The sequence below is a fragment of the Camelus dromedarius genome, chromosome 11, assembly GCF_036321535.1.
Source record: "Camelus dromedarius isolate mCamDro1 chromosome 11, mCamDro1.pat, whole genome shotgun sequence".
NCBI classification, from domain to species: domain Eukaryota; kingdom Metazoa; phylum Chordata; class Mammalia; order Artiodactyla; family Camelidae; genus Camelus; species Camelus dromedarius.
The window spans coordinates 16,619,337-16,646,573 of record NC_087446.1 but is presented as its reverse complement, the minus strand read 5'-3'; the positions used below and the strand labels follow the sequence as shown (position 1 = coordinate 16,646,573).

The 27,237-nt window shown below is 34.0% G+C and overlaps 1 protein-coding gene across 1 annotated transcript; it reads right to left on the bottom strand.

Moving 5' to 3' along the window:
- GLIPR1L1 (GLIPR1 like 1) lies at window positions 1–23,362 on the bottom strand. The gene is made up of 6 exons (XM_064491299.1): window positions 23,162–23,362; window positions 13,891–14,136; window positions 9,940–10,040; window positions 5,072–5,160; window positions 212–238; window positions 1–123 (listed from the first exon to the last, which is right to left on the bottom strand). The coding sequence occupies exons 1-6, from the start codon at window positions 23,336–23,338 to the stop codon at window positions 32–34; spliced, it is 732 nt and encodes a 243-aa protein (XP_064347369.1). The 5' UTR covers window positions 23,339–23,362; the 3' UTR covers window positions 1–31.
- Window positions 23,363–27,237: the final 3,875 nt, after the last annotated feature.

Here is a 27,237-nt window from a genome sequence, read left to right as displayed (position 1 = left end):
TCTTAGAATTTCTCTTGTCTATAAATGGCAATTAAAACATTCTCAGAAGAACAAGAATTAGGCACAGTGGACTACATGCTGTCTGCTGAGGTGCTAGCCCAGGTGGATTCCAGTTTGGATACGCTGTCAATAAAACACAACAGTTAAGGACTCAATGTAGTTTCAAGGCGAGGATGCAATTGAATCAATACTGAAATATTTTGATACGTACTTTGAAGACTATCACGTTCTTTATTTTCTAAAACAGAAAAAAATTAATATAAAATTAAATGCATTCATTTGTGTTTCTGGCTTTTTGAATAAGAGAATCAACTTAGGAAACTTAAAACTTAGCTTGGCTTTTTAATTCAAGAAAATTAAAGCTTCTTCCCCGAATCCCACAGTACTTAAAAATCTGTGTGATGTCCCCTGACAATAAAGTCATGTCAGCACATATTTCTGGAACACCTCTCACACTGAAGGCACAAAACCCTGAAATAGGTGAACTATATACCAGTAGTTAACTTTATTTTTGGCACTCTGCCATCCCCATTTAAAGTCCTAGAGATAAGATTATAATTCCTTCATGTTGAGTTTGGAGTACCAGGGTCCTGCAGTTTGTTAAGAATTCATTTATTTCATTTATTTTCATTCATTTATTCATTTTTGAGTGTCTGCTATATATTGAGCATGATTCTAGAAGCTTGGATATAATGGTTATCAGGAAAAAGTAAAGGTCCTTTCCTTTCAGAAAAGTAAGGGGAGAAAATCTATCATCAATTTTAAAGTTGAATAAATGAATAAAAGTGAATAAAAAGTATCCTTTTAGAGAGTGATTAGTGTGAAGGAAAAAAAGGGTCAAATGGCAGAAAATAATGAGGAACTTAACTATGATAAAAGCTAAAATTTGAGAACATCACTCTGTATGGTTTATCAGACATAATCCTCTTAATCACCTCCTGAGTTAAGCCATCTAACCCCAAGGCCTGTACATTTAACCATTATGCTGTATTTCCTGCCTTTCAAAAAAGGAAGTCAAAAAGCTAAAAGCTGATTTTCTATAGAAACTGATCAACAAAAGTCAAAAGTCATAGAACTTAAATAGGTGGAATACAACAGAGCAGGGATGAAAATATAAGAGAATGGCAGTAAAACCTGGATAAAACAAAAATTGGCTGATTTCCCCCTAAAAATCTGAGTATCACGTAACAGTTAAAGAAATTAAATCAGTAATTAAGCTTCTATAAGCATATGCACACACCAGAGCAAAATAGTTTTATAGAAAATTTTTCCCATTCAAAAAATAAATGAGAAGCTTACATAAACTGTAAACAAAATATTAATGTTTCGTTCCCAAGTTTCAACTTCTTTTATGAGACAACTACAACCTTGAAGTCAAAAGCATACGAGGAGAAATGAAGGAGGAAAATTACAGTCCAATCATAATTCTGAAATTAAATGCAAAAGTTATAAGTAAAATGTTCTTAACAAGAGTCTAGCCAACTATAAAAGTAACCTCATGATTAAGTTGGATTTATCATGGGAATGAAAGGATAGTTTAAAATTGGATTACTGAGCCATCACTTAACTGTAGTACCTATATGAAAATATAAATCTCACTGTATTCATTAAATATATGTACAATTTTGTATGTTAATTATAGTTCAAAAATGGTTTAAAAAATAACAAGAGAAACAATAAACAAAATGGAAACAGGAAATAGAAAATGATAAAACATAGATTATAAAAATTTTAAAACCACCATGTACCTACCTCTTTACAATAATTTGAAAACATTAATGAAATGGGCCAATTTTAAAAAATTACATTTATTCAAAGAGGAATTTAAAGCACAAGTAATTTTTTTAAAGATATAAAATATTATTTCCAAAACAATTTCCCAAAAGAAAAAAAAAAACCAAAAGGGAAAAATCCTTTGATGTAGTTTACAATGTTGCGGCATGAAAGGAAAAAAAATTGGGGATCATTTCAAGAGATGCAGAAAAAAATATCTGGTAAAATTAAACATTCATGCAAAATAAAAGCTCACAGCAAAACAAGGAAAAGAGAAAACTTTCATAACCTGACAATGAGGACTAATGAAGAACAATCTAAAGCAAATACGCATAATGGTGAAACACTGTCTAAAGTCAGGAATGAGAGAATGGTGTTACATAAAATAGTTTATGTTCAACATTGCTTTGGAGGATTCATTGACTATTAATATTAATGAAATAAACAACTGATACAAGGATTAGAAGAAATAACAAAACCAGAATTTTTTGCAGATAACATGATTGTCATGGAAAATCCAAGAGAATCAAAGTATTAGAAATAATAAGATAATTCAGTAAGATTCTTGGATAGTAAACCAATGTAAAAAATAGTTTGTATTTCTATGAATCATCAAAAAAAATCAATTAGGAAGTGTAATTTAAAATACCTTTTACAATAGCAACAAATACACGTTACCAAGGAATCTTAGATGCAAGACCTCAAATTTTCAAAACTTAAAAGACATTTAAAAATATCCAAATAAACAGTCTTTATTAATGGAAATAGTCAATGCTGTAAAGATATTATTTCTTCCCAAGTTTATCTATAAATTCAGCATAATTCCAACCAAAATTTCAAGGTCTTCTGTGGAAATGATAATTTCCATTAATTTGCAGGAGCAAATGGCCAAGAATAGCCAGATAATTTCTAAATTTGGAAAAGGAACAAGTTGAGGGAGGACTTCCTACCAAGTATCAAAGCTTTATTGTATGTAGCCTTCGTAGCTTGTACAGTTCTGTCTTGGAGACTCGTCAGGAGCTGTTTAAATCTCTGGGATGGAGTAGTTTATGACAGACAAAAGCTCTCATCAAGCACAGCTAGATAATTCAAATAAAATGCAACAAAAACAATATTTAAGAACATCAGACATTTCCTAAAGCAACAAAGACTGGAGTCAAGATTTCAGAGCAGGACATCCATAGAGAGGAGGGCTGATGTTATGAAAGCTACTATTTCCATGGGAACATGTGTTGATTCTGGGCCCAGGTCTAGGGCGAAAAAACTAGGCTTGGCTCAAGCAGAGGCGAATTTTTGGGAAACAGAGAAACTAGCAGGGCTTTGGTTGGCCTTGCAGAACTAGAGAGATAACATTGGAGAACTGAGTAGTTTAAGATCCAGGTGGGACATAGAGGTGGAGGAAATGAGCCCAAGAGATGTCCATTTTGCCCTCAAGCTATTTGTTTAATTTTGAAGCTGTTGACAATCAGGAGGCTAAAAACCTAGGCTGAAAGCCTTTGGAAATCAAAACAGATTTTTCAGTAATTTCTCTGTGCTAAAGCAATAAGGATTTGAGTTCAGAACCCACCAGGGAGAGGCGGCAACGAACATACCAGCCTCCCAGTGGAAAGCCTTAGAAGTCCATATCCTTGGAAAGAGCAAACAGAGGAAAACCATACCTTGGAAAAATTCTAACCCATCCTTGACTAAGTTGTATTTGGATTAAGGTGAACCATCCTGACTCTATCTGTTCAGCAGAAGAAAAGGTCAAACTCTACATATTTGTTTCACACATGTTGCCGGGTGTTTTTAGAGTAAAAACTTACTAGGCATACCAAGTGTTTCCACACTCTACTGCTGTGCAACAAACTTCCAAAACTTAATGGCTTAAAAATTTATTATTATTTCTCATTATTATCTGGGTTGGCTGGTCCTACTAGGCAATTTCTCCGCTATATCTAGTGTCAGGATTCAAGGACAAGGCTGCATTTAGTTGGTGCTCAGTTGGGGTTGCAACAAAAGGATGACTTCTTCCCTTTTAGGGCCTTTTCATTGTGACCTCTCCAGCAGGAAAGCATGAATTTTGTTTTGTTTTGTTTTGAAACTTTTTTTCCTTCCAGTTTTATTGAGATATAATTGACATACAGCACTGAATACAGCTTTTTGGAGGAGGGGAGGGATAATTAGGTTTTATTTATTTTTTTTAATGGCAGTACTGGGGATTGAACCCAGGACCTTGTGCTTGCTAGGCAAGCACTCTACCACTGAGCTATACCCTCCAGTAGTCTGCAAATAGGAGGTATACAGTAAATTTATTTTTTAAACCACTTTGAATGAAATCTGATGTTGGAGACCATACTTCCAGTTCATTCTTTATTGAAGTATGACTTGAGTATGTAAGCAGGCGTACCTCATAATTGGAAAAGTTGATGAGCTGTTACCAAGTAAACACACCTAGCTAGCCGTAGCATAGGCCCAGAAGGTCCTGGTACCCTTTCTAATTACTATGTCCTCTTTCCTCTTGAAAGGTAACCCTATCGTAACTCCAAACCTAGATTAGCTTTGTCTGGTTTTGAACTTTGTGTAAATGGAATCATTTAATATGCATTTTTTGGTGTGTCAGTCTTCTCTTGTGGCACCATATCTTTTATAGTTTTCAAGATCGTCTCTGTTCACCCTTTTCACCCTGTGCTCAACCAAGGATTTATACTTATCCCTAAAAAGTAGCTTTGTGCTGAGAACCCATCTGCTTCTGAGAATCAAAAATCTATACTTATACTTAAAAAGTCTTTGTCAGGAGAACCAAAAGGCTGATGATGGAAGAAAAACATACTAGTTTTTAATCACAATTAACTTGGACATTGATTAATGTTATTACTTCTGAGCAAGTTGCTCTTTTAATAATAACTAATAACAGGAGATGAAAGGGAGGCAAATACGAAAAAGAAACATGGCAGCCAATAGTCATTTTGAATGTGGCACCAAACTGAATCAGTTATGCCCAACTCCTTCCTGTCCTTTAGCCTGAGAGGGAAAATAATCAGTGAAGAAAGGAAGAATCACCTGCATTTAAATATGCTCATTTATGATAAATGATTTATCATAATATATATGATTTATCATATTTATATAAATATCATTATATATCATTATATTTATATAAATATAAATGATTTATCATTATATAGCAGCAATCAAATCTTGTCCGTAAATTCTGTATAAACTTGAGGAGCCAAATTTTAACATGTAGTGAATTTATGAAAACTTTGCTTGCCAAACAGAATGTAATGATTATCTTTTTACCCTCCTTTTTGCTTACGGCAGAGTTTCTTTACGCAAGTGTCTTCATCTGCACATGCAGAGCAGCTTGATCCGATAACATAAGGGGCCATATTTGGATAATTTCCTCTGTAGAAAAGAGAAACAGTGATTAACCAAATGGCTATTAATTTCTCTAATTTTGTGCATGCATTGATGCAAGTTGTTTTCGTCCCTAATCATGAATGTTGAAAAGGAAAAATAACAACTTAGGTCCCGATGTTAATGCTTATTTCTTTTGTACAAAGTAACTGTTAAAATTGTTCTTTACAGGACGTCCGTAATCCTTGTGGCAGTCATATTCTTGAATATTCTGTAGAACAGGAATTAGATGTGAACTCAATGTAATTATGCATGTGGCAGCCACAAAATTTTTGTTGTAAACACTGTGATTATCTCTTGATTTTGTAAATGGAATACGGAAATTTAAATCACAAATGGAAACATGTGTTTTATGGTTTAATTTAAAAGTACAATACCAGAGTCATTATCTAGTTCTATTTGATGATGTGCCAGAAAGATTTGGCAGCTATTATGCATGCTTTTCAGTAATATCAATTGATACATGGTAACAAACCTCTTTTTTTTTTTTCAATCGCTGTGTGGTGAAAGACTTAGAAAAAGATGTTATTTACCTAGAGTACACAGAGAAAAATATTAATAACATGAGTTGTATTCCATTGAAGAATATACTACAATTTATTTATTCATTAATCTGCTGATGGACTTCTGAGTTTTTCCAGGTTTTCAGTGTTACAAATAGTTACTACATACAATTTGAACATTCATATATAATTCTTACCCAAAATGTATACGGACATACATTTTCTTGAATAAATACCTAGGAGTGGAGTGAACAGATCATATGATAGATGCATATTTAATTTTTTAAGAAACTACCACAGTGTTTTTACAAGTAGTTGTAACACTGTACGCCCACCAGCAGTGTGTGAAAATTCTAGCCTCAGGATTGGAAAAATGGCCAGTCTTTCTTTAGCCGCTCTAATTGTTGTGTAGTGGTACTCATTATGATTTTAATTTGTATTTACCTAATGATTAATGATTTGGAGCATTTTTTCATGTGCTTATTTGTAATTTGCTTGTCTTGTTAATCTTTTGTTCATTTTTTAAAATTGAGTTTTAGGTTTTTCTAGTATTGAATTTCTAATTTTTCAGCATTATGAGAGTTCCTCTTATATTCTTGGTCTAAGTTCTTTATTTGATATGTGTTTTGCAAAGACTTACCTCAAATCTGTGGCTTGTCTTTTCATTCTCTTAGCAGTGTCTGTGAATAACAATCACTTTTAATTTTAATGAAATTCAACTTAACTTGTTCTTTTATGGGTCATGCTTCTGGTGTGGTAGTTAAAAAATCTTTGGCTCTCTTAAGGTTACAAAGGTTTCATCTCTGTTTTCTTCAAAAAGTTTTATAGTTTTAGATTTGTATTTAGATTTATGATCGATTTTGAGTTAATTTTTGTAAGTTGTATGTTATGTAGATCCAGGTTTACTTTTGTTTTTTATATGTGGGTGACAAATTGTTCCAGCACCCTTTGTTGAAAAATCTTTTTTTCCACTGCATTGCCTTTGTGCATTTGTGAAATATCAGTTGTGCATGTCATGTGTCATCAACCATGGGTGAATTTATTTCTAGATTCTGTATTCTATTCCAGTGATCTATTTGTGTAACTTTACATCAATAGCACAATGTCATGATTATTCTAGCTTTAATAATAACTTGTAAACAATAGTGTTAGCTATTTCAAATTTATTCTTTTTCATAGTTGTTTTGATTATTCTAAATCCTTTGCATTTCTATATGAGTTTTATGATCAGTTTGTCAATTTCTACAATAAAAGCCTGCTGGGATTTTTATTGAGATTGTATTGAATCCATAGATCAATTCAGTGAAAAATTGCCTCTTAATAATGAGTCTTTTCCCTCATTAACAAGATATATCTGTCTAATTATTTGTCTTTGTCAGTTTCTCTCATGAATGTTATGCAGTTGTCAGTGTATAGATCTTTAATGTCTTCTGCTAGATTTATCCCTAAATAATTTATATTTTTTGATGCTGTTATAAATGGTATTGTTATTTTAATTCAATTTATGATTGTTCCTTATTCGTATACGGATATGTAATTGAGTTTTGTATATTGATCTTATATCCTGAAAAATTGCTAAACTTACTTTTTGGTTCTAAAAGAGTTTTCATAGATTCCATTGAATTTTCTATATAGACCTCTAGATCAGCTGTCAGCAAAGTGTGACCCATAGGACATATCTGGCTTGTGGTCTTATTCTGAGCAGTCTGTGAGCTAAGAGTTTTTTAAAGTATTTTTAAGGGGTTATTTAAAACTAAACAAAAACAAAGATGATTATGTAACAGAAATGCATGTGTCATGCAAAGCCTAATATATTTACTGCCTAGTACTTTGCAGAAAAAGTATAGCAAAAGTACTGTCTGGTACTTTACAGAAAAAAAACTCTGGTATAATGTTACATACAGGCTTTTCGTAGATACCCTTTTTTAGATGTAAGAAGTTCCCTTCTATTTCTAGTTTTCTAAGAACTTTCATCAAGAATGAATGTTTGACTTTTTCAGTCTATTGAGATGATCATATAATCTTTACTTTTAGGCTGATTAATATGATGAATTACATTTTTTTTTTTAGAATGTTAAACCAGCCCTACGTTACTGGAACAAACTCCATTTGGACAAGGTGCATTATGCTTTTACTGTATTGGATTCAATTGCTAAATTTTGTTTAGAACCTTTGTACTTCTGTTTGTTAAGAGATATTGCTCTGTAGTTTTCTTTTCCTTTTAGTTCTCCTTTGCAATTTATGTCTTTCAAGCAATTTCTCCATTTTATCCAGGTTGCCTCTGGATTAATTAATGCCATTGTCATTTTGAAATGGCCTTCTTTATCCCTGGTAATATTCTTTCCTCTAAAATCTACATTGTCTGATATTAACATAGACCTTGCTGCTTTCTTTTTTTTACTAATGTCAGCATAGTAAACCTTTTCTCGTTCTTTTACTTTTGTCTATTTGTGTCTTTAAATTAAAATATACTTCTTGTATGCAGTGTATAACTAGTTCTTGATTTCTTATTCCATCTTCCAGTCTCTGCCTTTTCATTTGGGTGTTTGTATTATTTACATTTGATGTGATTACTGATATAGTTAGGTTTGATGCTATAAAATCTTATTTATTCTATTTGTCTCATCTGTCCTTTGTTCTTTTTTTTTTTCACTGCCTTCCTTTGGATTAATTGAATATTTTTTAAGATTTAATTTTACTTGCTTTTTGGCTTACTTGCTGTTACTGTTTTTTTTGTTATTTTAGTAGTTACTTTAGAGTTTATGGCATGCATCTTTTACTTATCACAGTCAAGTTAAATTATTCCACTTGACACTGAGTAGAAGAACCTTAAGGTAATACACTTCCATTCTCCCCTCTCAGCCTTTGTGCTGTAGTTATTACAAATTTTAATTTTACATATTTTATAGCCCTCCCAATACACTTCTATTATCTTCAATTAAATAATTATCTTTTGAAAAATAATAAGAAAAACATACTATATATTTACCAATGTAGTTACCATCTCCAGTGGTTCAAACATCTTTCTTTTTTATCTTTAAAAAATATTTTCACAGGATATAGAATTCTTGGTTGACAGATTTTTTTTTTTATTCTTTCAGTATTTAAAGATATTACTGTCTTCTCTCTTGCATTGTTTCCAATGAGAAATCTGCTGTCATCCCCATCTTTGTTCCTCTTATGTAACATGTCTTTGTTCTCTGGCTGCTATTAAGATTTCCTTTTTTATTACTGGTTTTGAAATGTTTTATTATAAAGCGAGTTAGTATCATTTATTTTATGTTTCTTGTGATTGGGGCCTGTAAGGTTTCTTGGTTATGTGAGTATAATTTTCCTTAAGCATAGAAAGTTTCGGGCCATATTTCTTCAAATATTTTTCTGTCCCTGCGTCTTTCAGGAAATCAGTTCCCACTAAAGTTATCTCACAGCTGATGCTCTTTTATCTTTTGTACTGCAATTTCCCTGGTATTTATAAAAATTGTACCCTGCCCCAAGCTTTGAGGTTATGTATTCATCATTCTTGTTTTTGCTTCTGACTGAGAGGGAATGGAAGAAAATAGAGAAAGATACATACACATTCATACCTCTCCATAACAATTTTGACATATTTCAGCTTCTTTTTGCCAAACTTGTATGTTTATTCTTTGCCTTATTTTCATCTTTTCTACATTTTATTTTTAAATTTTTGTTTGTTTCAGAGTTGGATTATTAACTGATTTTATCTTCTTCCTTGTACAGATATTTTGCAATTAGAGTTCCAGAATTTCATTTTTGGAGATACCCATTGGGCTTATGTTATATTCCATTTAGATAATGCAATTATCAGCAAGGCAGTCAAAAACTTATGGTAGTCTTTTCTTAGAAGAATGTGTTTTTCACTATCATTCTCAATCATTTACTCATTCCAGTTATATTGCATTATATTATAATTACATTATATCATATTATACAAGCATCTGTCAACCTATTTTGTGCAACAGTATTTAGATATTACTGTGCCAAAGTATTTTATATTACGTCCTTTTTTACTTAACAAACAATCTCCTTCATTTTCACGCTCAAGATTAAATATTTCATGACATGTATAATTTTTTGCACATTCTCTTACCACCTTTTACTTCGTCTTTTTCTTTTGATTAGCAAAATGGAGGGAGACTCCACTTAACAAAAATATACTTGTCTCTTTAGTGTAAGATCCTGTTTTTGGAAACAATTCTTAACATATATTTCAATTTAAAATATATTTAATAGCAAAATAACTTACGCAGGTCCATAGTCACATATAAATATTGCAGCACCATAATCCCCAAGGTTAGGACAAGCTGTAAGTGCACAACCAACTTTATATGAATCAGCCCAAACTACCTATAAGGAAAGGAATTTTAAAATAAAATATGCAAAACAACTCTATGTAAACAATGCATTATGGGAACAGGTATAATCTTTGTCATGCTACAAAAAAATGGATGTACATAAATATTTATTGGCTATTTTTTCCTAATTTCTAATATTTAGTTTAAAACAATTAATTATTTTGTTTAGGCTGCATTCAAGAGGGCTACCTAACTAGTTTTTTCCTCACAGGTAATTCTCATAAATCAAAAGGAGATTATATTATATAGCCAAAATCATAATTTCTTCTGGATGACTTATGAAATATATTTTTATTTTCTCCGTGGGTATATCATACAAACAACATTGAAACCAGACTATAAGTAAAAACAGTAATTACCTTTTATTTCTTTTTCTCAGAAAAATTATAAATTAATGATCACATTTTAAATTCTGTGGTCTTAACCATATTCTTACCTTTGTCAAATCACAAGAAGCAGATAGGGATAGAGATTAAGAACATGTTGAGTTTATTGCAAAAAAAAAAAAAAATGCCTGAGATAGAGATGGTGAGTCTTTATTTTTGTCTAGTTGCAAAGAATAGCAAAGTTATTCAAAAGGAAGAAGACTCCTATGGAAAACCAGCCAGGGGGAGAGAGATAAAGAAGTGAAGAATGTTAAGTATTCCTTTGTGACAATGTTAGAGTGGAATTTTTGTCAATTTCCCAAATGAACAAGGGGGAAAAAACTTATTTACTTCATTTGAAAAACAAAATAATCTGAGGAAAATTGATTTTGACAAGATAAATGAATTTCCTGAACTCATTGATTTTACAATTCAATTAACAAAATGTGCTAATATTTTTTATAGACTAATGTATTAGTCACTGTTTCCCATGGCCTTGATGTAGCCAGAATCAACCATTTAGCAAAACATATTTTAATGGCTCTTTGGCTGCCTAAGAGGGAGCAAAGTGCAATAAAAAACACAGTGAAGCAAGAACTAAGAAATGAGTTCTGCTTCTAACCACGTGTGGCTTTGGAGAGTGGCAGATTGATTCAGAGCTTGTTTCCCACCTATTAAAATAAGATTAAGCTAGATCACTGAACGCTCCTTTTCCTTTTGAATATTTTAGAAAGTTAAGAACTATATGACTGCAAGTATATGTATTTTCAAGAAGTAATGTTTAAAAATTTGGTTCATGAATAACTGACTATACCATGCAATTTTACTTGATAAATATATTTAAATTGTGATTCTTTTTTCAGTTTTGGAATGCTAAAAATAAATACTACATATAGGTTTAGAATGTATTGCTTTCATTAAAGAGACTAGATGTAACGTTAATATGAACATTGGCTATAACTTCAACGTGACTATCTGCAAATGATGAATGCAAGAAATTCTTAGCTCATTTTGTTTGGAAAATTAAGCAAGATACAGTTGAACCAATAGAAAGAATGCACCCATTCCTAATTATTTAAGCATATAAGTAAATTGGCCAATGGGGAGTGAGCTCCCATTTCTGATGTAGCAATGTGAAGGGAGAAGGGGTATTTGGGAACAGGTTCCTTTTTCCTTGTAACAAAAGGGGACACAATGATTATATAAAGTCTGTGGCTCAGCTTTAATGCCATATTAGGGATACAGTAGTCCCCCCTTATTTGCCAGTTCACTTTCAGAGATTTCAGTTACCTACAGTCAACTGAAGTCCAAAAATATTAAATGGAAAATCGCAGGAGTAAACAGTTCATAAGCCCTAAATTGCGTGCCTTTCTGAGTAGCCTAATGAAATCTCATACGGTCCTTTTCCGAAATCTCATACAGTCCCTTTCCATCTCACTTGGGATCTCCAACCATTGACATGGTCAGCTCTTGCCATCCAGCCATTGACATCGCTGTGGCACGTTGATCCAGGATCACCCAAAGCAGATGATCCTCCTTCTGACATGCTGTCAGAAGGTCACTGGTAGCCTGACTGCTACATCACAGTGCCTGCATTCATCCACCTCACTACTTCTCATTATATGATAGGCGTCTTGTTGTAACTGTTAAATTCTATTGATAGTTAATCTCTTACTGTGCCTAATTTATGAATTAAACTTGATCATACGTATCTATGTAGAGGAAAAACAATAGTATATGTAGGGTCTGATACCATGTGAAGTTTCAGGCATCCACTTGGGGTCTTGGAACATTTCCCTGTCAGAAAAGGGAGGACTACTCTATTGCATTTTACTTGTTGTCAGGATACTTGACATTTGATTCCATTCTTTCAACTTTCTCAGCAGAAACCAAACCATATTCTTTGCAAACAACATCTGTCCTGAGCAGGATTTCCACACTTACAGCATTGTTATTGGACAAAGAGTGATGAGAAGAGAAGCATGGAAACTGTTAATTTCTTTGTTCAGTGCACCTCCGATAAAAATGACTTGCTTTAAGGTAGTATACGTTAATTCAGCTGATACAAATGAGTGAGTTTGGAGAATAAAGTTAGCTCTTTCTGTTGCTTAAATTGTTCTTCCAAGGAGCTTGATGCCATGTCTAGGATTAGTTTAGCTAAAAAGTGACTTCCAGTTCTCACTTAAAACTCCCACGCAAAACGACCAGAAGAATTGGAAAAATTATAGGAAATAATGTTTTTCGACAATGGATAGTGCCCCTGGAGAGCTGGGGGGAAAAGAAGCAAGCTGTCCAATTGTTTCATCTTATTGCACTGAGAGAGTTTCCAGGCCATGTCTGGGAGTGGGGCTAGTGGGGAAACCGGGAGAAACTTGAGGGATTCACCTAGCTGAGAGACAGAGCTGAGAGTCTGGGGAGACCCAGGAGGCAGGAGCTTAGAAAGCACAGTACTGGAGAGATGAAAATCTTACAGTGACACAGCTAAGGAGAACTGTAGGGGTTCCTCATCATCAATTCAGCAGAGCACTAATCAGAGCACACATATCGAAAAACTATCCCAGGCCCACGAAAGCACCATTTAGAGGAAAGAATACCGAGTCTTACGCAGAGCCAGGGACAGGAACAGTGGGCCTGTTCGCGCTAGCCAGACTGGAAAATTTACTAAATTCTGGGAATTCGGATAGAGTGTCTTGGTCCACTGGTGAGAGAGAATTAGCCCTAGACTAAACACTGCTTTCATTCCATCTAACATATTTTAAAAGTAGGAACCAAAAAGGTCAAGTAAACTCCAGATAACCTATATCCCAGAAGACAGTTAAGAATATTTATAAGATATATAAATAAATCCAGCATCCAACAGGCAGATATGACAAAGTTGGGAATATAATAAAATTTACCCAGCATGATAAGAAGTGGGAAAATTTGACCAATTTGACCAAAAATTTCCCACAGTCAACTGTGGGAAAACTTCAAGCGGCCTTCTACATGGGTAACTGGGCTCTCGGAAGAGAAGAGTGAGAGAGACAGAAATATTTCAAAAAGCAATGGTTAACATTTTTCTAAATTTGGTTTGAACTATAGATCTGCAGTTCCAAGAAGCTCAGTAAACTGCAGCACAAGAAACATGAAGAAAACTGCAGGACATTATGGCGAAATTGCTCAAGATCTGTACTAAAGGAAAAACAATTTAAAGGCATTCGAAGAAAAAAGGCACATTACATACAGAAAAATAAATAAAAAGATTACAGTAGATTTCTTGTTGGAAACAATGCAGGCCAGATGATAGTGGAGTAAGATATTTAAAGTTCAAGGGAAAAAAAAAATAACTCACTACATAGAGTTCTATTCCCAGTAAAAATATCTTCCAAATGAGGGGAGTCTTCCAGAGACTCAAAAGAAACTCTAAAATAAAAATGCTAAAAATTTGTCTTGTGATTGAAATATGCATAAATAATTAATAAAGTGTCAAATACTTACCTGTGTAAAATGGCCACAAACATTGGAACATGACAGTTTATTAAAATTATAAAATTCAGTTTCATTATACCAGGCCTCGATAGCAGAGTGTGGTGTAAATATGCTTAATCCACCTAACCAGATGTTCTCTCCAACATACTGAAATTTTGGGTGGCATTTATATGATTTTGCTAAACAGGTGTTGTGTTCGAATTTGCACTTGTTTGTCCACGCTTTAGCAATCTTCGCTAAACCTTCATCCCAACTCTGAAAGGTAAAAATAATTCAAATTGAGTTGTGCATATTTGGTCAGCTTAAAGTCATTCTAATGATTATAACCAGTTAAATTTTTAAAGTTCATTATGTTAATAAGATATAGTTTTTCTTTGGCATTTATTATTTTCACAGTTAGTCATTTTTTTTTTAATTCTGCTTCAGAAGCACTTATGTGGTACCCACTCTGTGACAGTTCATTTTGTATTTCCAACACCAAGCAGATGGCTTGGTACAGTACAGACACTCAACAAATACATTTGAATGTGATTTAAATAAGTCGGAGTTCACAGTCTAGTAATTCAGGAAGTCACACAAATAGAAGTAAATGATAAGTACTCATTTATAATTAAAAAGAGAAAAAAACTTCTTAGCACACTAGGAATAGAATTTCCTTAATTTGATCAAGAGTATCAAGCCCCCTCCCAAAACCCTACAATAAGCATTAATGTATAATGATGAAAAATTAAAAGCTTTCCCCCAAGATTGAGAATGAAACAAGATGTCTCATTACTTCTGCTTAATATTTACTAGAGCTCAGGTAGTGTGATAAAATATGTGAGCTATAAATATATAAGACAAAAGATATAAAATGTATAATGATTGGAATCTATTATTCACAGATGACATGTGAGTGGGTACATAGAAAGCTCAAAGGAATACACAAATGGAACTAAAACAAATAAGTGAAATTATCAAAGTTGTCAAATATCAAGAATACATACAAAATTGCATTTCTATATACACTCCAGAAACAAATAACTTCAAAAATATCAAGCATATATAATTAAATCTAATAAATATAAAAACTATTTCTACACTGAAAACTACAAAATATCATTAAGAGAAACTTTCAAAGACAAATAAATGGAGAGACAGTAAATGTTCATGGGCTGGAAGATGCTAGATTATAAAGAATATTGGTCTTGATTTTAATACATCTCTAATGAAAATCTGGGTAGCTTTTTTAAGGGGGTAAAAATTGATTATAAAATTTATTTGGAAATTCAAAGAACCAACAATAGCTAGACAATCCCTAAAAAGTAAAACAAAGTTAGAGGAATTACTCTACCAGACATCAAGACATCATAAAGCTATGTTAAGACACTATGGTATCAGCAGGAGGGTAGGCAAATAGCCCAATAGAACAAAATAGAGTCCAGAAACAATTTTGACAAAGGTGACAGTGTCTTAGTATAGATGTTATTGGTAAGATTATTTTTTAAAAAATATTTTTATTTTGAATTAATTGTAGATTCACAAGAGGTTACAAAAATAGTACACAGAGGCCCTGTGTAGATGTCACAGTTTCCCCATTGGTAATGTTTTATATAAATATAGCACAATACCAAAATAAAAAAATTGACATTGGTACAATCAACAGACTGTAAGATTTCAATGGTCTTATATGCGTTCATTTGTGTGTGTGTTTGTGTAGTTTCATGCATTTTTATCACATATGTAAATTGAAGTAACCACTTCCCCAATCAAGATACATAACACATCACAATGATCCCTCATGCTAACATTTTAAAGCCATCCTCACTCACTCCCCCACCCTGTTCCTAATTCCTGGCAATCACTAATATGTTCTCCATCTCTATAATTCTGTGATTTCAAGAATGTTATATAAATAGAATCCTATAGTAGGTAACCATTGTGAGGTTGGCTCTTTTTTCACCCAGCATAATTCCCTTGAGATCCATCCACACTGTTTCATGCATCAATCACTTATTCTTCTTTATTGCTGAGTAGTATTCCATGGCAATGGATGAACCACAGTTCATTCAACCTTCACCTATTGATGGAAATTTGGATGTTTACAAGTTTGGGCTATTACAAATATAAAGCTGCTATGAATATATGTGAACATATGTGAAGAATATTTGTGTAGCAATAAATTTTCCTTTTTCTAGGAAAAAAGGAAAAGGAAGAAGTGCCGAGGAGTGCAATTGCTGGGTCATATGGTAAGTATACATTTAGTTTTTAAGAACCAAAGTGCCAAACTATTTTCTAGAGTGGCTGTACCATTTTATATTTCTACCAGCAAAATAGGACAGACATAGTTCCTCCAAATCCTCTCCAGTATTTGGCATTGTTGCTATTTTTTATATTAACTTTTCTAATTGATGTATAGTGATTTCACAGTGTGGTTTTAATTTGCACTTCCCTAATGGCTAATAATGTTGAACATATTTTTATGTGCTTACTTTCCATTTGTGTATGCCTGTGGTGCAATGTCTGTTCCATCTTTTGTTCATTTTCTAATTGAATTGTTTGTATTTTTTACTGTTGAGTTTTGAGAGTTCTTTCTGTATTACAGACAGTAGTTATTCCTGAAATATGTTGTGTATGTGTATTTTCTCCTAGTCTGTAGCTGTCTTTTCATCTCTTAAAGTAGTATTTTAAAAAGAAGAGTGTTTTAATTTTTGAGGTTGAATTTATTGACTTTTTAAAGCTTGTGATTTTGGTGTCATGTAATCTACCATGTTAGGAAGCCTCATTTAGCTGTAGATTCTGAGGATTTTTCTCCACTTTTTGTTCGAAAAGTTTTACAGTTTTATGTTTTACATTTAAGTGTGTGATTCATTTTGTGTTAATTTTTACATAATGTGTTAAGTTTTTATCAAAGTTCTTTTTTTTTTTATGGATGTTAAATAACGTGCATAGAGTTGTTCATAGTATATGTCAGCAGGTCTGTAATAATTTCCTAGATTCATTCCTGATATTGATCATTTGTGCTACTGTCTATTTTATTGATCTTTGCAAAGAATTGGCTTTTTATTCCTTTAAAATTTTCTATCATTTTTCAATTTGCAATTTCATTATTGTCTTCCTTCTGCCAAGTTTATTTTGCTTTCTTTTCTTGTTTCTATAGGTAAAAGTTAGATTATCCACTTATGAGCGCTCCTTTTTTCTGATGTAACCATTTAGTGTCATACATTGCCCTCTCAGCACTGCTTAAGTGCATTGCATTGGTTCTAATATATGTATACATATATATATATATGTATATATATACACACATTTGATATATGTACATGTATATATACAATTATATATATTTATCTATTTGTATCTATATATCTATCTACATTGATATATTTGTCTTTGTATCTATTTCCTTGAGACTTCCTCTTTGACACATGGATTATTTACAAGTGTGTTTAATTTTCAAGTATTTAAAAAGTTTTTTGTTCTCTCTGTGCTGTAGATTTCTGGATTGATTTCACTGTGTTCAGAGAATATACTCTGTATAATTTCTTTTCTTTTAAATTGGTTGAGTTTTTATTTTATGGTTCAGGATATGGTCAGTCTTGGTTAATGTTTCATAGGCGCTTGATCAGAATGTGTATTCTCTAGTTGTTGAGTGGAGCGTTCTATAAATGTCAGTTAGATCCTAGTTGGTTAATGGTATTGCTAAGTTCTTCTATATCCTCGCTGATTTTATGAGAAGAGTTGTGATTGTTGAGAGAAAACAGTTGAAATATCCAAATGTAATTGAGGACTCTTCTATTTCTGTTTTCGGTTATATCAGCTTTGCCTCCTGCATTTTAAATGTCTGTTGTTCGAGGTATACAAATTTTATTAGAATCTTTTTTGATAGATTGATCATTTTATCATTATTTAATGTCATTTTCTGTCTCTGGTAATTTTTTTTTTTTTTGCTCTGAAATCTACTTTAGCTGATATTAATAAAGCAGCTTCTACTTTCTTTTGATTAATGTTTACATGACATGTCTTCCTCCAACCTTTTACTTTCAGCCTACCAGTATCATGTTTGAAGTGAGTGTCTTGGTTATGGCACATTGTTGGCTCATGTTTGTTTGTCTGATTTTAATCCATTTAGCCAACCTCTGTTTTTTAATTTATGCATTTAGACTATTTACACTTGATATCTTTATTGATGTGTTAGAGCATTAAGTGTGCCATCTTATTGTTTATTTTTATTTGATCTTCTATTTTTCATTCCTGTTTTACTTTTCCTGACTTCCTGTGAATTTCTTGAACATTACTTAGTTTCCACTTTGATTTATCCATAGTGGTTTTCAGTGCATATCTTTACATAGATGTTTTAGTGGTTGCTATAGGTGTTAAATACTATATGTAACTAACTTATCACAAACTACCGATGTCAGCATTTTACTAGTTTGAGTCAAATGTAGAAATACTACTTCCATTTAGGTCCCTTTACCACTCATTCCACCAATAACATAATTGTCTTAAATATTTCTTTTACATACATTAAGAACCATGTCAAACAATGTTATAATTTTTGCTTTAACTGTCAAACATAATTTAGAAAACGTAAGAGAATAGTTTATTATATTTACTCATATTTTTACTCTTTACCTTGTTTTTTCTCCATTTCTGGTATTCCAAGAGTCCTTGTTAGAGCATTATTGTATTATTTGAAGATCTTTTTTAAGCTGTTCTTTTAGTGTACGTCTGATTATGACAAATCATCTTTAGTTCTCCTGAATCTGAGAATGTCTTAATTTTATCTTCATTCCTAAAGTACACTTTCTCTGGGTGGTATTCTTAGTTGATTCTTTTTTGAAATTGAAATTAAAAGTATTGTGCCACTTCCTGTGGCATCCACAGGATTTGGATGAGAAATCTGATGACACTGAAATTATTGTTCTCATATAGGTAATGCATTGTTTCTCTTCAGCTGCTTTTAAGCTTTTTTTCTTTCTCTTAGGTTCTCTGAAGTTTGATTACGGTGTATCTTGGCATGAATTTTTTTGGGCTTACCATATTTGGCCTTTATTTGGAAGTATTATTTATATCTTTATCTAAATTTTGAAAGTTCTCGGCTACTGTTTCTTAGAATATAGTCCATCTTTCTCCATTCCTTCTGGGACTCCAAGGACATGAAATATCTAATAGATACTTTGTTATCATAATGTTATCTATGTTGTCCCATAGAGCCCTAATGATTTTTTGTTGTGGTTTTTTTTTTTTTTTTTTTTCCAGTCCACTTTCTCTCTGTTGCTCAGATTTGGTAATTCCTACTGTTCTATTTTCAAGTTCATTGACTTTTTCCATTGTCAGATTCATTCAACTACTCAGCCCAGCTAGTGAGTTTTTAATTTTGGTTATTCTATTTTTCAGTTGTAAAATTTCCATTGGAATCTGTAACTTTGATTTCCTTGCTGAGACTTTGTGTTTTCATTTCTTTTAAGCCTTTTAAAAATCGCTCCTTGAAGCATTTTTATGATGACTACTTTCAAATCCTTGTCAGATGATCCTCACACCTGTGCTATTTGGGTGGTGGCAGCTGTGGTCGGTTCTCATTCATGCTGAGATCTTCCTGGTTCTTGGTATGTGAGTGATTTTTTTATTGTATACATGACATTTTGAGTTTTATATTACGAGATTCTAAATCTTAATCAGTCCTCCTGTTTCAGCAGGTCTTCACTGACACTGCCCCAGGGGAGGAAGTCTTATTTATCACTGGTTGGTGGACAAAAGTCCGGGCTGTCCAGGCTCCCCACTCATTCTTTTTTCTTTCTTTTTTAAAAAATTATCTAAATATAGTTGATTTACAATGTTTTAGGTGTACAGCAAAGTGATTCAGTTATGCATAAATATATATAGCTATTCTTTTTCAGATTCTTTTCCATTATAGGTTATTACAAGATACTGAGTATAGTTCTCTGTGCTCTATAATAAGTCCTTGTTGTTTGCTTATCTATTTTATACATAGTGGTGTGTATATGTTAATCCTAAACTCCTAATTTTATCCCTCCAACCTCCCACTTTCCCATTTGCTAATCATAAATTTGTTTCTATGTCTGTGAGCCTATTTCTGTTTCACAAATAAGTTTCTTTGTATCATAGTTTAGATTCCATGTATAACTGATATCATGATATTTGTCTGTCTTTGTCTAACTTACTTCACTTGGTACGATACTCAAGGTCCATCCTTGTTGCTGCAAATGGCATTATTTCATTCTTGTTTAAGGCTGAGTAATATTCTGTTGTATGTATATACAACATTTTCTTTTCCCAGTCATCTGTTGATAGAGCCTTGGGTTGTTTCTGTATCTTGGCTACTGTGAATAGTGCTGCAGTGAATGTGGGAGGCAGCTATCTCTTCAAGATACTAATTTTAATTTTTTTTGGATAGACACCCAGAAGTGGGATTTTTGGATCATATGATAGTTCTATTTTTTAATTTCTTTAGGAACCTCCATAGTTTTCCATAGCTGCAGCACAATTGTACATTCCTACCAACAGTGTACTGTGGTTCCAGGGTTTCCACCTCACCAAAATTTATCTTAAAATTTATCTTAAAAACTAGTTACCACCAGGATAACAAACACTTGCAATTAAGAACAACAACAATCTGACTACAAAAGTCATTAATTCAACAAAAAATGGAGATGAGAAGAAAATAAAAGTATGCTAAACCTCCTACTTTAGAATAGCAAAAAGGTCAGTAAATATCCTCTTATTCTTCACATTGGTAAAGCAATTATGTGATGAGTGACTTTGGGGGCTCTTGTTAAACCGCCTGTCAACAAGCTAGCTGAGGTTGAGGGCCCTCCTTTGCCCCAGCTAGAGAGGTTTAATCCTAACTCATTTTCTCTACAACCTGTGTAAGTATGAAATTAAACTTTGTTTTGTTAAGCCACTGAGACTTAAAGGTGTATTTGAAACCAGAGCCCAGCCTAACCTCTTATAGAACTTACTGCTGGGAGTAGGGTGTAGAGCCATAATGAAAACCTAAACTTATCCCACCTGAGACCTAGGTAGGAAGGATCCTTTCTTTGACCCCAGACTTGATAGGACATCTCATGTTACACACACACACACACACACACACACACACTACACAGACTTTATTATTGAATGAAAGCTTCTCCGCATTCTAACATTAGCATGGGTTCAGCGTGACCCACAGCACTGAATGTCTGCATCTTTTGCCACATGTTTTTAAAGCAAAGGGCATCTGTATCTGCGTGGTAAAAAGGCTTGTGAATATTGTTGCTGATGACACTGGAGACAGACACTGCATCAGAGTCCAAGAAAGATTTGAACCATGGAAGCTCTTAGGGTAAGAGAAAAAGATCAACTTGTCACATCTTTTGTTTCAGCACGAAAGCAGTAGATTTCAGGCATAATATAATATTGTTTAGCAGTACTACTGGAGATCTGTTTCCTCACTTCTCTCTTCTTGTTCCCATTTCGGGGGTAAGGGAGACATTTTGCAATGGTAACAATTTACATTACTGTTAAGTAGGGGTAAATGTAGTTCTGTATGTTGTCTGAGTATGAAGCCTGACATCAGTTCTTTACATTGGCCACTAGGTGGACATGAGCACTAGAATGGTGAATAATCTTGTATTTATAAAAATATTTAAGAAGACAAATTTTCCAAAAAATTAAGAAATATTTAAAATACTTAAAATTGATACTCATCCATTTAACTTTGCCTTTAATTTGAATGGACAGTTTCGATTATTTTAGAGGAAATGAAAAATTAGTTAATAACATCCGTGAAAATAAGCAAAATTATTCTAATCAAATACAGATCTGAGCAGATGGGATGAAACCCCTGAAACCACATATTCTTTACTAAACAAAGGTTTAATCATTGAGCAAACAATGAGATTATATGTGGGCTTCCATTTTTATTCATCTAGCCCACTAATGTTAGTGGCAAGCTTGCCTGAACCACGTGGTAGAGTTTAACAGTTAGTTGGCAAGCAGTGAGGAAACTTATTTCAGAGGAATGATGGCAAGCTATGGGATTCAGAGCCCAGATAAGTGAAAAAATGTGACCTATTACTCAGGAGGCAAATCATGAGTCCATTGAACTTGAAGCTCTAAGCAGAGGTTGGAAAACAGAACATTAACATTATTTGTTGGTTGTAGGGTGTGTTCAACAAGATATTATAAAAGTAAAGCATTGGACAGTTTGGAAGCAGAAAAAGAATCAAGAAATGTGGGGCTGCCTTCTGCATAGCATATAAAAAGATTTTTAAAAGGCTTTGAGAGACAAATGTGAAACTTTCATATGATTAAAAAACCTTAGGGCACAGAGGTGATGAAGTATGTAACTCCAAGGAAATCCTGTTAATTGACTAAAAATTGCCTCAGCAAATCCAACAGTTTAAGAGTGTACCCATTTTCCCAAAACTCATGTTTCAAGCTAACTGGCATTAAGATGAAAAAGAAAAGCACCAAGGTGAGGAAACAAAGAAATAAAGACTTGAAAGTTTCTCCAAACTATACTTTAACCATGGTTATTGGTGCTTGGAACTGACTGGAGGCATACAGCTGAAAGACCTTTAGAGTTTTTGACAGAGATACATTCCCAAAGATATTGTAAACCTGTTGTGAAAATTGTTGTGAAAAGTGAATGCAATATATTTTAAATGACTCTTGGACCTTAAACTTCTGTGGGCAGAAGAAGACTATGCAGCCCTCAAAGATGGCATTTTTCCCAGTGCCCAATTCAAATTGGTCCAGGGAGGATAATGGATGAGGAAGGCATTTTAAAGGGAGAAGACAGGACCACAGAAAATAATGGAAGAGGGAACTCCAACCAACTCTAGTTAGATAACTTTTCTGACTCCCAGCATAGCAAGTCTTCGTAATATATACCCTAAAGATTTCAGAATTGCTTTCAACCAGCAATCGCTTTGTGACTCCCATTCTGCCACTTTCTTAACAGAAGTGTTATAGTTGTCTTTGTGCTACCGTTGCATATTGTTTATGTGGAGGACAGACACAGTCACTAGGCCAGCGGTATCCACAGCGATCCCCACCCCCGCAAACCCGAGCGAAAGGGAGCTAGGTCTGGGCAACGAACAGCTTCAAGTTTTCCTTTCTCATCCACTTCTATTACTACTACGTTGGAGGAGATAACCCAGCCAAGGTGTGATTTTCAGCTGCATGCTGGAAAGTCCAGACTGAATTCATACAAATGAGTTCATGAAATTTATCGCCCAGGTACCTTAGGATGAACCAGAGAAGTAAGATCCTAGCCCGAGGTCTTTCTCACCATGTATTTCATGTTGGCTGCGACGGGCTGGACTTTGCCACGCATTTCGTTGTGAGCTTCGACGCAGTGTTTTATAAATTTCTGATCGGTGATGGAGGGGACTGTGGGAGACGAAGTACTGGCTACCAGACAGAGACCTAAGGTCCATAAGCAATTCAGATTCTTCCTCAGAATCATGGTGAGGCGCAGAGAATGCCCTGACTGAACGGACCAGTAACAGCTGGGGCAGCCCGGCCGGGCGGGGGCGGTGCGGGCGGCCGAGGGGATTGGGGGGCGCGGTGTGGCAGTAACCGTTGGCTCCATCCACCTGCCTGGGCTCGAGCCCAGCGCAGGGATTCGTGGGAAGGCTGAGCGCCAAGTAGGGAGGCAGGCCAGACCTCAGGAATAGCCCACCACCGAGCCCTGGGCTGCAGGAAAAAACTTGGAGTCGCCTTCTGGTGCAGAGTTTTTTAACCATCCAAGATGCTTTCTGCAGACCACTTGGACTCAATGCAGAGGGCACGTGTATTGTAAGCCAGATTGCCACTTGCAGGCAGCACATGTATGTAAAAGGACAACAAATTAATATGTTGTTGACGATGGACCTGGCCTGTGTGAAGCCCTGCAGAGCAGTGGTTTCACATACTTAGCTTCCGTGTATAGCCTTTTCAAAAATTTATTGTTTTTAAGTAAGCTGCAACATCATATCGTGCATTTCGTCAAGAGACTGGGAAAAAAGCGAGGACAGGCATTTTGTATAGTCGATGACATAGAGATCCTTAATCATTACCTTGTCAAACATTTAATTAATAACTTGCTTGTTTTCCCAGCTGCCTAGAGAGACACATGGAAAAGCGGGCAAAATCTTTCCTTCTTGAAACTTTAATTTGGAACAGACTATTTAGTGACTAGTAAACTTCAGATAAAGGATTGCTTTAGTTGGAATGCTAAAGACTAAGACAGAGTATATTTGATTGCTTCTTTTACCTACATTGCAATATAAATCAACTTCATTTGGCTTAATGTTTTAAATCCATTATGTCAGTTATATTGTTATTCAATAATAAACCAGCGTTTTTTCTGTGACATTACATGACATTTTCCTGTATTTCTATATTTCAAATAAATATCTTTGATTATGTGAGGTTATTTACAATGCCATTTAATTCAAGTGAACACATATTTACATTCACTGATATTCTAGTCACTTCTAGTGGTCAGGCAACCTTGCCACTAAAAATAAGAACAACTTTGCTACAATTAGTTATTATTTTTTAATAGAAAGCAGAAAATTAAATTATAAAATGGGGGAAAATATAAAGGGAAGGTATTGCTGGTCTACTATCTGCCATTGGAGAATTGCAGTATATGTGACCTCAGCATTACATCCATAATCCAAACTGAGCTTCTAATACCCCACACCCAAATCCTGAGCCTCCAGTTCTCCCTATCTCAGCTAATGGCAGCTCCATCTTTCTGACTGCTCAGGCCCCAAACTTTGGAGGCAATTAGTTCCTTAGAAAATTCTGTTGGCTTTGTCTTTATATTTTCAAGGCTTTGACTGCTGATCACCATTTGAATGACACCTCCTTGATTTCATGAATAATTACAATAACTTCCTAGTGGATATTCCTACCCTACTCTTAACCTCTTGTAGTCTGTTCCCAAGATAGCAGTCAGAATGATGTTCAATAATCTTTAGTATACTTATATATTTTGGATGTCTGCTGTATACCAGGCATTCTTCTCGGTGCTTGAGATTACAACCATAAAAAAGAAAACAAAGCAACCTGCCTTTCTGGAATTCTAGTGATAATAAATAATAATAATGATGATAATATAAATAATAATAATAAATGATAAGCATAATAAACAAATTCTATAGTATAGTTTAAAATGGTGATACTTTCTATGAAAAAAATGCTAGGCTAAGGAGTTCAGGTGATGGTGGCAGATGGTAATTTTAAATGTGATCAGTGTGGATGTCTTTGAAAAGGTGCCTTTTGAGAAAATACTTGAAGGGGACGCAAGAGGGAAGCATGTGGATACTGAAGGAAGAAGATTAAATAAAGTGGAACTATAATACTAGGCAAAAATCATGTAGAAGTTGGGAGAGCTGAGTGATTATTGTTGAACTATTCTAAGGTATTTGTATTGGTGGGAGGAGAGTCGAGGTATTGAGTAACTTTTGACTTTGTTAAGTAATGAACATGTTAACAATTTAAGAATGACTGTTTAAAGAAAGAATACCAAACCAGTAGTGGGAAAATGACAGATGAAAAATATTTAATTAACCCAATTGAAGTCAAGAAATCCGAAAAAATTTTTACTTTTCTTCTTTCTTCTTTTTTCATATATTTATTTAAGGTTATTCATGTCCCCTGATTTCCAGTTTAGTTGCAATTCATAAGGTTTAAGAGTGGACTGCTTTTTTGCTATTCAGTTATAAATATTTCATAATTTCCATTATGGCTTATTCTTTGACCTGTTAATTGAGGGCACTGTTAAGTTTTTCTAAATGGGTTTCTAAAGTTGTTTTTTAGTTATTGATTACATTTCATTTTATTTGTAGTCAGAGACTATGAACTAGGTGATAAAAAGGCTTTGCTGTTGGAACAGGGATGAAGAAATAGATAAAATGAAGAGAATGAGTTAAGTATCCATATTTACATCCCAGATCTTGTGTATAACAGACACGGCATTTCTGTTGATTTAGGTGATAAGGATTTTTTAAAAATTATTCTTGTATAATTACTTATCCCTATGGAAAAAATGTAGGATTTAGTATCTTCCTTCTCCTTACACAGAAATAAATTCCAATTATGACTTAAATGTGAAGAAAAAAACTTCACAGGAAAATATGAGAGTACTTCTGAGTTTTTCCAGGACCTCTTACCATTGCCTTTGTGTATATTTATCTTCATAGTCAAATATTTAAATACTATTCTCAACACAGCATCCAGAGTGATTCTGTTAAAGGTAAGTCGGATCATGTCACTCCACTGCTCAAAACCTTCCAATTGCTGGCTTTCCATGGTACTCAAAGCGAAATTCCAAATCCTCACATTAGCCTTCAAGGCCCTTTCTCAACAATACAGCCCCTCTCTGATGTCATCTCCTACTCCTCTCCCCTTCCTTTTGTCTCTTCCAGACACTCTGGCCCCTTTGTGGTTCATAGAAAAAGCCAAAGTGCTTCTGCCTCAAGGCATTTGCTTTTGTTTCATTTGCCTAAATTCTTTTTCCCAGAAGGCTACGTGGCTCATTTCTAGCCTCTATTAAATATCTGCTCAAGTTACGTCTTTTCAAAATACCTAACAGTGGTATTTTATATTACTTAATACACCTATCACTTCCTGTTGGTCCTTTTCTGCTTTGTATTTCTCCATAACCCTTATCCTCACATTCTGTGATGTAATTTGCTTATTTATATTGTTATCATAATTCCCCTCAATTGAATGTAAGCCCCGTGAGGCAGGGATTACTTCTTTTTTTTTTTAAACTACTGTATCCCCAACATCTTGACAGACAAGTTCAATATTTGATGAGCAGATTAATAAATGAACCCTTTATGACTCCAATTAAATGTTAGTTTCTTTTGTGAAGTCTTCCAATTATAAGGGATCTCCTGTCATTAAAACACTTCCTGTTTCTGTATCACTACTTTATTTCTCTTTTCCCCTCTGTATTAGTCAGGGTTATCCAGAGACACAGAACCAATAGAACATATATCCCCATCGTCTCTTTATTCACACACACACACATATACACACACACACACATTTTAAAGAAATTGGTTTATACAGCATGGGGGCTGGCAAGCCCCAAAGCTGTAGGACAAGCTGACAGGCTGAAGATTCAGGTAAGAGCTGATGTTGCAGTCTTCAGTCTGCAGGCTAGAAACTCAAGCAGAACTTGTAAATTGGACTCTAGAGGCAGAATCCCATCTTCTTTGGGAAACTTCAGTCTTTGCTTTTAAGGCCTTCAACTGATTGAATGAGGCCCACCCACACTATGGAGAGTAGTCTAGTGTTTGATCTGGTGTTTGATCACACAACTGGTCATCACTTTCTAGCCAAGATGGCACATGAAATAAACAA

What these genes read in the sequence shown, in the direction of transcription:
- GLIPR1L1 (XM_064491299.1), bottom strand. Translation starts at nt 23,338, where the DNA reads ATGATTCTGAGGAAGAATCTGAATTGCTTATGGACCTTAGGTCTCTGT. An exon ending in CAGCCAACATGAAATACATG is followed by an intron (nt 14,137 to 23,161) that starts GTGAGAAAGACC and finishes TTTACCTTTCAG; the next exon opens with AGTTGGGATGAAGGTTTAGC. An exon ending in TTGCGTAAAGAAACTCTGCC is followed by an intron (nt 239 to 5,071) that starts GTAAGCAAAAAG and finishes TTTCTGTTTTAG; the next exon opens with AAAATAAAGAACGTGATAGT.